Source organism: Ursus maritimus, unplaced genomic scaffold (assembly GCF_017311325.1).
Source record: "Ursus maritimus isolate PB19 unplaced genomic scaffold, ASM1731132v1 scaffold_13, whole genome shotgun sequence".
NCBI lineage: Eukaryota > Metazoa > Chordata > Mammalia > Carnivora > Ursidae > Ursus > Ursus maritimus.
Window position 1 is genome coordinate 3,447,307 of NW_024423675.1, and position 16,470 is coordinate 3,463,776.

At 38.3% G+C, this 16,470-nt stretch overlaps 1 protein-coding gene and 1 pseudogene across 8 annotated transcripts in view; both read right to left on the reverse strand.

Moving 5' to 3' along the window:
* The window catches only part of BACH2 (BTB domain and CNC homolog 2), a 347,862-nt gene that overhangs the window by 73,770 nt on the left and 257,622 nt on the right, over nt 1-16,470 (reverse strand). For all 8 annotated transcript variants that reach the window (XM_040627541.1, XM_040627544.1, XM_040627540.1 and 5 more), the window contains one exon: nt 1,553-1,807. In XM_040627541.1, coding sequence (XP_040483475.1) covers nt 1,553-1,807 — 255 coding nt within the window. The remainder of the gene's footprint in view (nt 1-1,552; nt 1,808-16,470) is intronic.
* On the reverse strand, nt 10,105-15,702 carry LOC121102248 (annotated as a pseudogene).

Consider the following 16,470-nt stretch of genomic DNA (forward strand, 5'->3'; position numbering starts at 1 on the left):
AGACCACGCTGAGAACTACGCTCATCGTCTCCCCTAGTGCCGGGTTCAACATTCGCCCACTGATGTGGCTGAGGACAACCCTGCTCCGGGTCCCGCCACGGCTGCCATTCCCTGGCCTTCGCACACTAGTTGGTACATAAGCTGCCCTCCCTACACCAGCCCTGAGTACATTATCTGCAACCAATGTGTCCTTTTGCCTCTGGTATCAGGATCTTTCTAGTTATCTAGTTCGCAGGGGTGTGAGGAGTGGTACTGGAGCCTTTCATGTGGGTACGTAAAAAAGAAGAATGTGAAACTGCTGAGTGCTTATGCAGTTCTTACTATTAGCTGGGCACTCTCTTGTTCTGCAGGGCTGGATCCGGTGACCCTCTCTGACCCCTGTGACTTGGTTGCATGTTTGTTTTTTATGTTGAATTTGGGTGCCTTTCCGTGGAGCAGGTGCTTGTCCCACCACGTCCTAGTATCTTATATGCATCCTGCTTTATTCATTTATATTATTTGCCAGGCCTCTGGAGGCACTTGGGCTTGTGACCCCTGGGATCTAATGTTAGTTGTACTCATTAACACCTCACGTCAGGGTCATGGAGTCTCTGGTATTTTTCCGAGTTGCTATGAAAAGCTGCTTAGTTGCTGTGGGTCACTGCACAATGCTGGGGCTCCAGTCACGTAGATTATGGATTTGAGTTGTACTTTTGGGAACTGTGCAGTGCACAGCCTGCACAACTGTTAGTGGTGGCCCTAGTGTCATACACTGTACGCACAGCGAAAGTTTCTGGACCTGAACACAAAGCGTAAAGCTGCCCAGGGTTAGCCTTGGTCCCAAGCTAATGAAAGGGAGAGAAGATGATGGAAAGAGAGGAACTGTATACACAGTTCAAAGGTGACCAATCTAATGTTTTGTCATTATGAAGCCCATCTTTTAAGTTCTTGCTAACTTAGGCCATCTCAATAGAACGGGTCCGGCTACTAGTGTCCCTACAGTACAGATATAACTGTACTCATTGAAGTAATTAAGAAACACGAGTAGGGTATTTTCAACAATGGTGAGAAAAGCACATTTGCACTTCTTAGAATCCTACTATATTAACTGTGAAAATTACTGATTGCTTTTACTTTTCCCCCAAGCAAGGAAGGTGCTGTGAATACTCTCATTCTTTTACTCTCAAGGGAAACCAAGTGCTCCTTCAACCATCTGAAAGAGAAAAATCATAGCCACAGTCCCAGTGACTCAGATCCCACATCTAGGACTGTAACAAACTTTGGCTCTACTACTCAAAACCTGAAGAGTAAGTGAACTAGAAACTACGCGTGGCTGTGAGCCACAGGTGAGGTGAGGTTCCCTGACGGAAAGACGCTCTGCTCAGATTCACGCGTCTGAGATTTTAACTGCATCAAACAGAAACTGGCTACGCCACAAACCTAACAGTGTTGGTGACCTGGACATCAGCGCCTNNTGGGGCCCAGGGTCCACCCTCTAGCGTCTAGTCAGCCAACTGTCGACAGGGTAATAAACCTCCACGAGCAAGCACACGAGCGAACCAATCTACTGTACCTCCTCAGGCAAGCTGACCACCAAGTCATGCTTCGTCTGTCCAACCAGCGCCTGCCAGAAGTATTCACTGCATGCGGCCAGCACAGCCCGGTGGGCCCGGAACTCCTTCCTCTCCACGATCAGAGTCACGTCACAGAGAATATCCTTTTTCCGCTGGTCATTGAGGCCCAGCAGGATGTTGGTGCAGTGGACTGTGGACTCATACACATACATGGGGGAGTCAGGCTTCTCATCCACAGACATGCCGTTCACACCCTGAAAGAAAGAAAGGCGGGGTCACCAGAGCTACCTGAGTCAGATACGGAAGGTGAGAAGAACGCCCCAGTTCCTGTGTCCCACGGCCATGAGCCAGACAAAAAGGAGAACTGTCCATTAGCATAGTCATGCTCAGCATAATGAGCTCAGAAAACATATTTGGAAAGTCACCTTCAATGGCTGACTTTTTTTTTTAATGTTTTTTTATTATATTATGTTAGTCACCATACAGTACATCCCCGGTTTCCGATGTAAAGTTCGATGATTCATTAGTTGCGTATAACACCCAGTGCACCATGTAATACGTGCCCTCCTTACTACCCATCACCAGTCTATCCCATTCCCCACCCCCCTCCCCTCTGACGCCCTCAGTTTGTTTCCCATAGTCCATAGTCTCTCATGCAATGGCTGACTTTTATCCTTTCCATTTACTGTGTCCTTTTACCCTGCGGAAACAAAGCCAGGTCTCTTCATAAAACACCCAAAACCTTTAAAACACATACCTAAAACTTGGTAGTTTTGATTTTGTTAGCTGACTGAAAAAGGAACCTCCACATATACATGGTCCCAATTCAAGTATTGATTGAGCTTTGTGTTAAGGGGAGAAATGAATCGTTTTGAAGCATTTGCAATGCTCTCTTGATGAAGTACACATAAGCTCCTAGGTTGAACTAAGATGCCGAGCAGAATAAATCTCTAATCACAATACGTAATTGGACCAGTAAAGTAAACTGTATGTGTACTGGAGAGTCCATAGAGCCAGCTATCACAGGTGTCCTCCGCCACTTCAAGACCAAGCCCAGCCAACAGAACGCTGTCATTGCTCACGAAAAGCTCTTGAAAAGAAGTGGACTTGTGCTGTCGTTATCTCAGCAGACTTGATATACATCCTCTTTAAGGAAACACAATATATCACGTTAAGAGTCATAAAAAAGATGTATTCCACAGTGAAGATTACTTTTACAAAAGGGTTCTTTGCTTCAAGAAGTATCCACTGATGTACTTTAAAAAGGAGTAGCTGTAATTAATTTACATAAGATGGTTTTTCAGGAATGTCTACTACTAGTATGAATTCCATAAAGTTTTACTTTCCTTCTGGCTTCGTTCTGATTTCTTTTAAGAACTTTAACCCACAATAAATTGCTTATATTTATAGTGGGTAGTTTGATATGTTCTAGTATATATTTGCAACTGTGAAACCATCATCACGATCAAGACAGGGAACATACACGACATCACCCAAAAAATCTCTCTATGCCTCTTAATAGTCCTTCCCTTGCACTTCTCTGTACCCGCCCCCACGCCCCCCGCCAAAACCACAGGTCTGCTTTTTGACACTATATATTAGTTTGTATTTTCTATATTTTATGTAAATGGAATCATACAGATTCTATTCTTTTGTGTCTGGCTTCTTTTACTCAGCATGGTTAGTTTGCAATTCACCCATGTTGTTGCGTGCATCAAATGGTTGCTCCTTTATTGCTGAGTAGTGTTCCACTGTATGGATACAGCATGATTTTTTTATCCATTCATTTATTGGTGGATGTTTGTTTCCAGTTTTGGGCTATTACAAATAAAGCTGCTATGAATTAGTGTATAAATCTCTCCATGAACATACGCTTTCATATCTCTTGTGTAAATTCCTAGGGATAGAATGGATGGATCATTTGGTAAGTGTAAGTCTAACTTTTTTTTTATGATATGTTAGTGACCACACAGTACATCATTAGCTTTTGATGTTCCATGATTCATTGTTTGCGTATAACACCCAGTGCTCCATGCCTAACTTTTGGAGAGACTATCCCTGTTTTCTACAGTGGTTGTAGCATTTCACATTTCAACAACAGTGTGTGAGTTCCAGTTCTTTCACATCCTTGCCACCACTTGTTATACTCAGTCTTTCTAATTTTAGCCATTCTTGTAAGTATACCATGGTATCTCTTTGAGGTTTTAATTTGCTTTTCTCTAATGACTGAAGATGCTGAGCTTCTTTCATGTGCTTATTTGCCATCTATTTACCTACCTTCCTTGGAGAGATGTGTATTCAGATCCTTGCCCATTTTCTACTGGTCTGTTTCCTTATTACTGAGTTTTGAGCATTCTTTACATACCCTGAATAGAAGTCCTTTATCAGATATGTGATTTGCAGGTATTTTCTCCAAGTCTGTAGCTTGTCTTTTCATTCTCTTAACAGTATTTTTCGAAGAGTGGAAAGTCTTCATCTGATGAAGGCCAGTCAAGCAATTTTTTCTTTTATGGATCATGCTTTTGGTGGTTTAAAAAATCTTTGCCTAGGGGCACCTGGGTGGCTCAGTCATTAAGCGTCTGCCTTTGGCTCAGGGCGTGATCTGGGATCGAGCCCCACATCAGGCTCCTCCACTAGGAGCCTGCTTCTTCCTCTCCCACTCCCTCTGCTTGTGTTCCCTCTCTCGCTGGCTGTCTCTCTCTGTCAAATAAATAAATAAAATCTTTAAAAAAAGTAAAAAATCTTTGCCTAAACCATGGTCATATCTTTTTTTCAGATTTATACCTAGATACTACTATTTTAATATGATTATAAATTAGTTTGCTTTTTAATTTAAACTTTTGATTTTTCATTGCTAGTATACAGTAATATAAATTATTTTGGTGTATTGATCTTGTATCCTGCAGTTTTGCCTAACTTGCTAATTAGTTCCCACAGCCTTTTTTTGGAGGGGTACATAACATAGATTTTCTAAAATATACATGTTGTCTGTGAATGAAGACATTTTACTTCCTTTCTAATCTGAATGATTTCAATGTCTTTTTCTTGCCTTACTGCATTGGCTAAAACCTCTAGTGCAATGTTGAATAGAAGTGGTAAGAGCAAACATCCTTGCCTCGTTCCTGATGTTAGGGGAACACTTCATCCTTTCACTGTTATTTATGATGATGGTAGCTTTAGGTGCTTCATAGATGCACCTACTGAGCTGAGGAAATTTCTTTCTATTCCTACTTTGCTGGGAATTTCTTTTTTTAAAAAATCAGGAATGGATGCTGGAATTTGTTAAATGTGTATTCTGCACATATTGATAAGCACATAATTTTTCTTTATTAGCATGTTAATATGAATAATGATTGATTTTGTGTTTTTTTTTTTTTAAAGATTTTATTTATTTATTTGACAGAGATAGAGACAGCCAGCGAGAGAGGGAACACAAGCAGGGGGAGTGGGAGAGGAAGAAGCAGGCTCATAGCGGAGGAGCCTGATGTGGGGCTCGATCCCATAACGCCGGGATCACGCCCTGAGCCGAAGGCAGACGCTCAACCGCTGTGCCACCCAGGCGCCCCCCCTTTTTTTTTTTTTAAAGATTTTATTTATTTATTTGATTTTGAATGTTCAATCTTGCATCTCTAAAATAAACTCCACTTGACTGTAATGTATTTGTCTTGTTATACTTTGTTGGATTCATTTTTTTTTTTAACATTTTGCTAAGAATTTTTGCATCTATGCTCACGTGGGATATTAGTCTCTAGTTTTCTTTTCATATATATATTTTTAAGCAGGGTAATGCTGGTCTCACAAAATGAGTTGGAAAATATTTCTTCCTCCTCAGTTTTCTAGAAGACTTTTTGTAGAATTGGTATCATTGATTCCTTAAATATTCAGTAGAATTTACCTGTGACGTCTCCTTCTCCTGGAGTTTTAACTATAAATTCATTTAAAAAAAATCATCAAATTCATTGGCACAAAGTTGTACATAATATTTCCTTATTTTCCTTTTAATATCAGTGGAATCTGTATTGAAGCTCACGTTCCCAATATTGGGAATTTGTGTCATCTTTCTTTCTTTTCTGATCAGTTTGGCTAGAGGTTTGTAAATTTTATCAATGTTCCCAAGGAACTAGCTTTTTGTTAAATTGATTTTCTTATTGTTCTGTTTTCTATTACATTGATTTCTGATCTCATTGTTGTACCCTTTCTTCTGCTTACTTTAGGCTTTAATTTGCTCTTATTTTTTATTACCTTTTATTATTTTTTAAATTTTATTTTAATTCTAGTATAGTTAACATACAGTGTTATATTAGTTTCAGGTGTAAAATAGTTTTTCAACAATTGTATGTATTGTATACTCAGTATTCATCATGTTAAGTGTACTCTTAAATCCCTTCACCTATTTCACCCATTCCCCCATCCCCTTACCTCCCCTCTGATAACCATCAGCTTGTTCTCTATAGTTAGGTATCCTTTTTTGGTTTGTCTCTTTTTTTTTCTTTGTTCATTTGTTTTGTTTCTTAAACTCCACATATGAATGCAATCATATGGCATTTCTTTCTCTGACTTATTTCCATAGCATTAGACTCTGTAGATCTATCCATGTTATTGCAAATGGAGAGATTTCATTCTTTTTTATGGCTGAGTAATATTTCACATACACCCCCACCCCCCACATGCACAGCTTTATCCATTCATCTAGTGATAGAGACTTGGGCTGCATCCACAATTTGGCTATTGTAAATTGTGCTGCAAAAAACATAGGGGTGCATATATCCTTTTGAATTAGTGTTTTCATATTCTTTGGGAAAATACACAGTAATGGAATTACTGGATCATATGGTAGTTCTATTTTTAAATTTTTGAGGAACCTCCATAATGTTTTTCATAGTGGCTGCACCAGTTTGCTTTCCCACTGACAGTGCAAGAGGATTCCTTTTTCTTTTTTTTTTTTTTTTAAGATTTTTTGTTTATTTATTTGACAGAGATAGAGACAGCCAGCGAGAGAGGGAACACAAGCAGGGGGAGTGGGAGAGGAAGAAGCAGGCTCATAACAGAGGAGCCTGATGTGGGGCTCGATCCCACAACGCTGGGATCACGCCCTGAGCCGAAGGCGGACGCCCAACCGCTGTGCCACCCAGGCGCCCCGAGGATTCCTTTTTCTCCACCTCCTTGCCAACATGTGCTGTTTGTCGTGGTTTTGATTTTAGCCATTCTGATAGGTGTGAGGTGATATCTCATTGTCATTTTGATTTGCATTTCCTCAATAATCAGTGATGTTGAGCATCTATTCATGTCTGTTGTCCATCTGGATGTCTTTGGAGAAATGTCTGTTCATGTCTTTGGCCCATTTTTAAATCAGATTGGCTTTTGGGTGTTGAGTTTTATACGTTCTTTATAGATTTTGGATACTAATCTTTTATCAGATAAGTCATTTGTAAATATCTTCTCCCATTCAGTAGGCTGTCTTTCAGTTTTGTTGACTCTTTCTTTGCTGTGCAGAAGCGTTTTGTTTTGATGTAGTCTCAATAGTTTATTTTTGCTTTTGTTTCCCTTGCCTCAGGAGACATATCTAGAAATATGTTGCTAAGGCTGATGTCAGAGAAATTACTGCCTGTGGTCTCTTCTAGGATATTCACAGTGTTGGGTCTCACATTTAGGTCTTTAATCAATTTTGAGTTCATTTTTGTGTATGGTGTAAGAAAGTGGTCCAGTTTCATTCTTTTGCATTAGCTGTTCAGTTTTCCTAACACCATTTGCTGGAGAGACTGTCTTTTCCCATTGCGTATTCTCGCCTCGTTTGTCAATTAATTTACCATTAATTTGCTCTTCTTCTTCCAGTTTCAAAAGGTGGAAGTTGAGTTCATTGATCTGAGCTCTTTCATCTTTTCTAAGAAAAGCTTTAATGCTATACATTTCACTCTAAGTACTGCTTTAGCAACATCTCACAAGTTTTGAAATGCTGAGTTTTTATTTTCATTAATTTTAAAATGCTTTCTAATTTCCTTCTTTCTTTCTTAATGTATAAATTATTTGGAAATGTTGTTTAGTTTCCAAATGCTTGAAGGAATTTCCAGATATCTTTCTATTATTGTTTTCTGATCTAACTCCGTTGTGGTCAGAAAACAAACTTTGAATGACTTCAATCCTTTTAATTTATGGAGACTTGTCTTATATCCCAGAATATAATCTATCTTGGTAAATATTCCATATTTATTTGAAAGTTCTGTTGTTGGCTGGAGTGTTCTGTAAATATCAATTAAGTCAAGTTGTATAACAAATGTTGTTCAAATCTTCTTAACTAATTTTCTGTCCATGGGTTCTATCAAGGTATTGAGAAGAGTAGCTGAAATCTCGAACTATAATTGTAGATTTACCTATAGTTTTTGTTTCATGCAGTGTGAAATCCTGTTATTAGATGCATATGTGGTTAGAATTTTTATTTTCTCTTGATGTATTCATTCCTGTATCACAAAATGACCTTTTAATTCCTGGAAATATTATTTGCTTTGAAATCTAATTTGTCTGATATCAATAGTCATGTCAGCTTTTTTTGATTAGTGTTAGCATTAGTGTTAGCATCTTTCCCCCTACTTATCCTTTTAATCTATTTGTGTCTTTATATTTCAAGTGTACTTCTTGTAGGCAGCATATAGTCGAGTCTTACATTTAAAAAAAAAAATCAAGGGGTGCCTCAGTGGCACAGTCAGTTAAGCATCAGACTCTTAGTTTCAGCTCAGGTTGTGATCTCAGAGTCATGAGACTGAGCCCTGCATCGGGCTCCACTGCTTAACACTCTCCCTCCTCAACCCCTCCAGCCCCCCCCTCCCCCCGCCTCTCTAAAATAAATAAATCAGTCTTTAAAAAAATATCTGATAATCTCTGACTTTTAATTCGGGTACTTAAACCATTTATATTTAATGTTATTATTGACTTGGCGGGGTTCAAATATGCCATTTTGAAACTTGTTTTCTCTTTATCCCATCTGTTCTTTGTCCCCTTCCCCTCACTCTTTTGTTTTTATATTAATAGAATTTATTATAATTCAAGCTTATTCTCTTTATGGCCTGTTGTTTTGATATTTTATTGGTTACCTAGGTCTTATACTATGCTTCTTTAAATCATCACAAACTATCTTCGAATGATATTATACCACTTCATGTAGAGTATATGAATCTTACAATCGTATGCCTCCATTTCTCCCTTCTTGGTCATGCATTTTACTTCCACAAATGTTATAAAACCCACTACATTGTTTTATTTTTATTTAAACAATTATTTTTTACAGAGATTTAAATAACAAGAGAATAAAGTATACACACACACACACACACACACACACACACACACACACATTTTTCTTCTGCCTGAAGTACTTCCTTTAGTATGACTTGCAGTGTGGATATATTGGTGTCTTAGTCAGCCTGGGTTGTTATAGCAAAATAGTAGAAACGGGGCAGCACAAACAATAGGATTTCTTTCCCACAGTTCTTCAGTCTGGGAATTCCAAGATTAAGGTACCAGCTGATTTGGTTCTATGGTGAGGGCTCTCTTCTTGGCTTGTGGATAGCTGCCTTCTCACTGTCTTTGCACAGGGAAGAGGGACAGCTCTAGTCTCTCTTTGTCTTTTTATAAGGATACTAATCCCATCCTAGGGGTTCCATCCTCATGACTTCATCTAAATCTAATTGGGCTTTTGGAGGTGGACATAAGCATTCGATCCATCATAGTTGGTGATGAATTCTTTCAGTGTTTGTTTGTCTTAAGAAGTCTGCTGCCTTCATTTTTGAAAGTTATTTTTGTGGGGGATAGATTCTAGATTGACGATTCTTTTCTTTCCCGTACTTTGAAAAATGTCATTGCACTATCTTTTCATTTGCGTGGTTTCCAATGAAAAATCTGCCTTCGTCCTTATCTTTGTTCCTGTATATGTAATGTCTTTTTTCCTTCTAGCTACTTTTAAGATTCTTTCTTTATCACTTGTTTTGAGCAATTTGATTATGATGTGCGTTGGTGTAGTTTTTTCATGGTTTTTGAGCTTTTTGAATGGGTTCTCACCAAATTTGGAAGCATGTCAGACATTATTTATTTGACTACCTGAATGGAGACTATCTGAAATTGTCCCACAGCTCACAAATGTTCTGTACATTTTTCTTTCTGGTAGTCTTTTCTGTGTGTTTCATTCTGGACAGTTTTTATAGGTCTTCAAGTTCACTAATCCTTTCTTCTGCAATATCTAATCTGTCATTAATTCCTTTCACAGTAATTTTCATCTCAGAAATTATGGTTGTCACCTCTAAAAGTTCAATTTGGGTCTTTTTTATATCTCCCATGACTGTACTTAAGATATTCAATCACTCCTCTAACTTCTTGAACATTTGGAATACAGTTATAATAACTATTTCTGTCTGTTAATTCTAACATCTATGTCAATTCTGGGTTAGTTTTGATTGCTATCTCTCTTCATTGTGAGTCATATTTCCCTGCTTCTGTGCATGTCTGGAAATTTTTGATTGGAGCCAGACATTGTGAATTTTACCTTGTTGGATGCTTGATACTTGTGTGTTCTTATTAACATTCTTAAAATTTGTCCTAGGACTCAGCTGAGTTATATGGAGACTGTTCAGTCCTCTAGGTTTAGCTTTTGAGAGCTTTTAGGTGGGAACAGCAGCATTTAATCTAGAATTCCTTATTCCCCACTACTGATTCAAAACTCTTCTGAGTATTTTACCCAGTGCCCCTTGAATTATTGGTTTTCTAGTCTGGCTGGTAGGAAAGGTATTATTCCTGATCCTCTGTGAGCTCTGAGTACTGTTCCTTCTAAATGTTTTGGGTTTTTCTTTCCCCATTTTTGGTATTTTTCTCACACACATGTGCTAATGAGTACCCTACAGAATATTTAAGGGAAACCCTCTGCAGATCTCTGGAGTTTTCTCTCTGTGAAGCTCTCTCTTCTTTGCTACCTTGCTTTCTGAACTGTAGCCACCACAGTCTTTCCTGACTATTAGCTCTGTCTCCTCAACTCAGGAGTCAGCCAACATCTTCTTTGGTTTTTTTTTCCCCTACCATTATCTGGAAACACTCTGAAAACAGTAAGTTGGTCTCAGCTTGTTTTCCTTTTAGGGATCAATGTCCTTCATTGCTTGGTGTCCAATGTCTTGAAAAGTATTATTTGATATATTTTATTTTTATAGTTGCTTTAGGTGGGAGTAAATTTAGTAAATCTAGTACCTGTTACTCCATTTTGGCTAGAAGTAAAAACCCTGGATTTAATCTTTATATTACAGTTACACTGAAAATGTTACAAACGATAATTTATCACTTTGCTAACTATATAGTGTAAACTTTGCTCTACTATAAATGATGATTTGTAATACCTCGTTTACAAAAATATTTCTGCGAAAAAGAACTTTCAGTTCTTTGAATTCCAATAAAAGATAAAGTATCTGTAAGCTTTATTACCCAGAATCATTTTTTATGCAATAAGAATAGCATTTTAAATGACACAATTCAGTTACAGTGACCGTAAGCCATGGAGCCAGACTGAGTTTGCATGGCTTCTGTCTTTATGACTAGTTAATTGCTGCCAAATTCTTTTTTACCTGGTAAGAAGACAAAGATTTTTTTTCCATTTTCTCAAGACTAAATGATTATTAAGAAAGCATACCACATTGTATAGAAATCAACATTATCTCCCACAGTTCAGTGCATCTGGGGCTATAGAAATGTCACTGTCCCTGCCCCATATCTTCAAATTAACATTCTCAGGTCACAATAATAAGTCTTCCCAAAGGGGGCCTTCTGGAAAAACAAGCTATTTCCTTGGCTCATATTTCCCTCTTTTTGTAGCATACACCAGCAGTCTATCCAAGAAGTTTATAAATTGGGGAGTAATGAGGGGATCCACCAGCAAGCTCACAGTTGTTGACAATCATAAGATTAGAGACAAGCACAAAGGGATAGGTCAATATACTGGCAAAACGTCCTGTGACATCATGGGAATAACTTCATTTTCCTCATGGTGGAAACCCCACTGTCCAGTGCATAGGTATTGATGAGGTAAGACCAGTGAGGGACAGAGCCACGAATAAATGATGTCACCTAGGAGGTGAGATATAAGACTCGCAAAAAATTCTAGGATGCCTCTTTATGACAGATGATTACTATGGAGTTACAAAGTCCACAGTACCTGGGTTCTCTGCCAATGATGTGTACCGCAGATCTTAGAGTGATCACATGGAAGGAATGTGTGAGGAGCATAGCAGCAAAAAGGGCCATTATCTCTCAAGACAACCTCGATAACTTGGTTGAAGGAAGGTGTGACTTCTTTCTGTACATTTCCAGGACCTAAATCCTGTAAAACTTTACCATGGACCACAGTTCCAAGGACTCCTGAACAAAGTCTTGGAGTTAACCCTGTAAATAGCTCATGCCTCCCATTGATGCTCACAATGTGCTGAGCATAACAAAACAGACCTGGAGGCTGACATACTTGCCACCCAAAAATATTTCATCCTATTGTTGGGGGAAGAGGCTCATATCCCACTTAGATGAACACCTTCACATACATGAGCTGCTGGGACAGGATGGTGAGATCAGAGCCCAAGAGCACTTGACTGGTCACAACTCCCATAAGGGCACATGGGAACCAAAGACAAATATTTTCTATTCTGGCATCTTTTACATGAAACGTTTTCAGGATTTTCTTATCTCCCATATAGGGTCTCAAGTCTGATTTATTTTCTTCATTCTTAGTTCTCAAATTATTACTCTTCTCCTAACACGTTCAGTTTTCTCAGTCTGTGGAAATTTATTTATTTAAATCACAATTTATTTAAATTACATGTAGCAGGCAGTACTCAAAATTAGGTAGAAAAATTAATGTTCTGCAATGTAAGTGTACACTTAATTCATAAAAAGCAGGAGATTTATAAAAGATATCTCATTTTTCTAATCCATTCATGGGTAATTAATATAAATGCACCTACACCAAGAAGAGAGGAGCTTGCTATAAAGGATACAAAGCCTTAAGTTCTTTAGTGAAACGTGAAATGAAAGAAAGTCAAAAGAGAAATGAAAGTGAGGTGCAGTGGAAGGAGGAGTATACCTCGGATCGAGGTCTTTTGATCCAGCTCTGGCACTGACCAGCTTTGTGGATTTTGGATAAATTGCCTAACTTTCTCTGGACCTGCTTCCCTATTTGTAAAATGAAAAGTCTGACCTAGAAGATCAGCAAATTTCTTACATATCTACAATTCTCTGAATCTTGGAGTCTGTAAAAGAAATACGTAATTGGTCACAGGCAACGGGTCTCTGTCACTTAGTTGAGAGAAGCTAGCTTTCTTTAGCCCTATAAAGACCATTCATACACCTTCTTCTATTGTTGTTGATGTTGTGTGGCTTCAAAGAAACTGCCTCTGCAGAGGGGGTTACAGGGATTGGGATGGACAACGTGAAGGAAAAAACCAAAACTTTCTGGGAGAGAAGAAACTAGTACCCCAACCCCTGCTCTCATAGGGTCCAAGGTCTGTCTGGATAGAGACGGAGGAGAACAAGTAAGTCCCCTGAGGCGAAATTACCTTTCAGAAATGGAGAATCCAAATCTAGGAAGATGTTTTGGCACAACATGTGGTGCTAATGCTATTAGCTCTTTCAATCCTAGACATCTTAGCCCATAGGTTTGTTCTGGAACCTACAGCTGAGTAAGGGAGGATAAACTAAAAGAATTATGTCACCTGGAAACCTAGTGTGGTCCAAGTGGGAGCCTGACTGCTATACAGCAGCCCTGGATGAGAGTCTGCACCACCAGGTGGGGAGCAGTCATCAACAGTGGTGAAGCCAAGACAGTGCTGTGGGTGGACTCTCGGATTCCAGTTCATAACCAAGATAGTTTCTTTCTGGTCTAAGATATCTGGGGAAGAGAAGTCTCAAGGAATGATTCGATATCCTGCTATTAGGGCAGGTTTGGGAAAATAAAGGGGCTATGGTGATATATGCTCCCCGAGTCGATGAAGAGGCTATGATAGTCACATGATCATGGATGTCTGCCTTTTGGGTTAAACCTTCCAGAGAGTTTTAGAAGACACTTAAAACAGATTAGATCTGTTCATCAAATGGTATAATCTAAAAATCTATCATTCCCATGAAGCTGTTGCTAGACTTTAACCTGTCTGAGGATTTTCTTGCTTTTATTACATTATTCCTGGATAATCCTTCCTTATGCCATGCCAGCACCACTCTCTTCCTCTTGGCCTTTACATTCCCATTGGATCTTATCACACCCCTCACTGTTGGCCCCTCTTCAAGCATAATGGAACATACTGTTTCTTCTTCTTTTAGAAATCAGTCAGCTCTTCTCATCCTCTAATTATCATGGGTGCTCTTCTAGGAACTCCTTCCAATTTGTCTGTTTTTGACTCACCAATACCAACCTGAATTCCATTTCTCTTATCACTGTACTATGTCCCATTAAGTTTCTTTTTTTTTCCACTTGCCTTGCTAATATTAATTAAAAAACACTTTTCCCCCTAATGCAGCAAATCCTGAAATCTGCAGCAGGACCCATGGGATCTAAGAATGAAATACTTTGTAGTGAGTAACTGAGCCCAGAATAGCATGTAGGAGTCTGACAGCCAGTCTTTACACTAAGCATTAGACAATGTGTTAAAGTGTGTAGACATTAGCTGAAATCAGATTGTAAGGAAGCCTTCCAAAGGTTCTGATTTGGGTTTTGGCTGGAGCTCATTCTTCTTTTTGTAGGCCAAAAAACCCAGCTGCACGTGTACATACACATACACCCCAATCATCTTATCATATGGTTCAGCAGCAAAAGTTAATTACTATTATTTTCTCATAATATGCTCATTCCTTCAAAAAACTACACAGACCACAACTCTTATCAGTCAAAGATATAATATTAACGAACACAGACTCGTTTATTCACTTACTCATTCAGTCTTCATTCATTATTTGTTCATATTCAGAAATTAAAACGTCTGACACTTAGTTCTGAAGGTTAAAAGTATAAATCAAAAAACCAAAAAGAAAAAAAATCTACAGTGGGAAATGTGAAAAGCTGAAATTCACAAAAAAGTAGAATGTTAAGTTTTTCAGACAACCTGTCATGTCTAGAATGGTTCACATGAAAAGAAATGAATACGCCTTGCAGGTAATGAAAAAGACCAAATTATAAACCATTTCATTTGAAATTCCAACCACATTTCCCATAGAAACAGGGCATTAAGTAAATACTTCTGTGAATCACACACTAAATTAGTTAGTAATTGCTGAGTAAATTCATGCTCTTATCAAGCATGCTTTTTTAAAAAGTTATTTACAATGAAACTATAAGGGTTAGTTTTTATAAAAGGAAGTTATTAAGTCTATAGAAATTTTTAGAGTGCATAGTGCCATTAAAATCACTAAGTTATTGCTTTTGGATTGGAAAACACTTTTCAATCGCATCAAGACTCAAACTTCTTACTTAAAGTGGAAAGCAATCCAATTTCAGTATTTTATAATGGAAAACTGCAGTGCCTGTCATTTAAGTCTCTAATGCCTTAGATAGCTAGAGTAAGGGCCTGACATTGAGCAGCTAAAACGTTCCGTGTTCTTTATTTACTCAAACACTCCATCTGCGTGTGTGCTCGTCAGCGCCAAGGGAACTGAAATTTAAGGCTGCTGTTAGAAGGAAGCACTTGCAATTGTATCATCAAATCCTTAATAGCTCTGAATGGTTCTCGTACTTCAACATAAACTTCCATCTTCTTTGACCTTTCGGGAGGAAGTTCAATTTACTGACACAGTTTGTGACAATGGTTTTTACGGTACAGCTGAAAAAAATACATAAAGAATTTAGGGACAATTACCATAAGCCCCAATTTTTGGGTAATTTTTGTTGCCGATGTTGTTTCACTCATTTTAAAAAAACAGACCAAAATAAAAAATAACCCAAGCTTTCTAAATATCTAGTACTAAAACAGTGACAAGTACTCACAGTTCTATATTTAAATGTGAACTGTATGGAGATGCAGGCTGCGATGCAGAGACTGAGCTAGAAGTATTGGAATGTTGGTAGCAGGCAATCCCTATCAGAATACCAGCAGTGTTTTTTACAGAGCTAGAACAAACAATTCTAAAATTTGTATGGAACCACAGAAGACACTGAATAACCAAAGCAACCCTGAAAAAGAAAAGCAAAGCATCATGATTTCGGACTTCAAGCTCTATTACAAAGCTGTAGTCATCAAGACAGTATGGTACTGTCACAAAAACAGACACATAGATCAATGGAACAGAACAGAAAACCTGGAAATGGACCCACAACTATATGGGCAACCAACCTTCAACAAATTACAAAAGAGTATCCAATGGAAAAAAAGTCTCTTCAATGAATGGTGTTGGGAAAACTGGACAGCAACATTCAGAAGAATGAAACTGGACTATTTCATTTGCATTACATCATACACAATAATAAATTCAAAATGGGTGATAGACCTAAATGTGAGACGGGAAACCATAAACATTCTAGAGGAGAACACAGGCAGCAACCTTTTTGACCTCAGCCATAGCAGTTTCTTATTAGACATGTTACCAGGGGCAAGGGGAACAAAAGCAAAAATGAATTATTGGAACTGCATCAAGATAAAAAGCTTCTACACAGTGAAGGAAACAATCAACAAAACTAGAAGGCAGGCTAGGGAATGGGAGAAGATATTTGCAAATGACATACCTGATAAAGGGTTACTATTCAAAATCTATAAAGAACTTATTAAACTCAACACCCACAAAACAAATAACCCGGTTAAGAAATGGGCAGAAGACACGAATAGACATTTTTCCAAATACATCCAGATGGCTAATAGACACATGAAAAGTTGCTCAACATCGCTCATCATCAGGGAAATACAAATCAAAACCATGATGA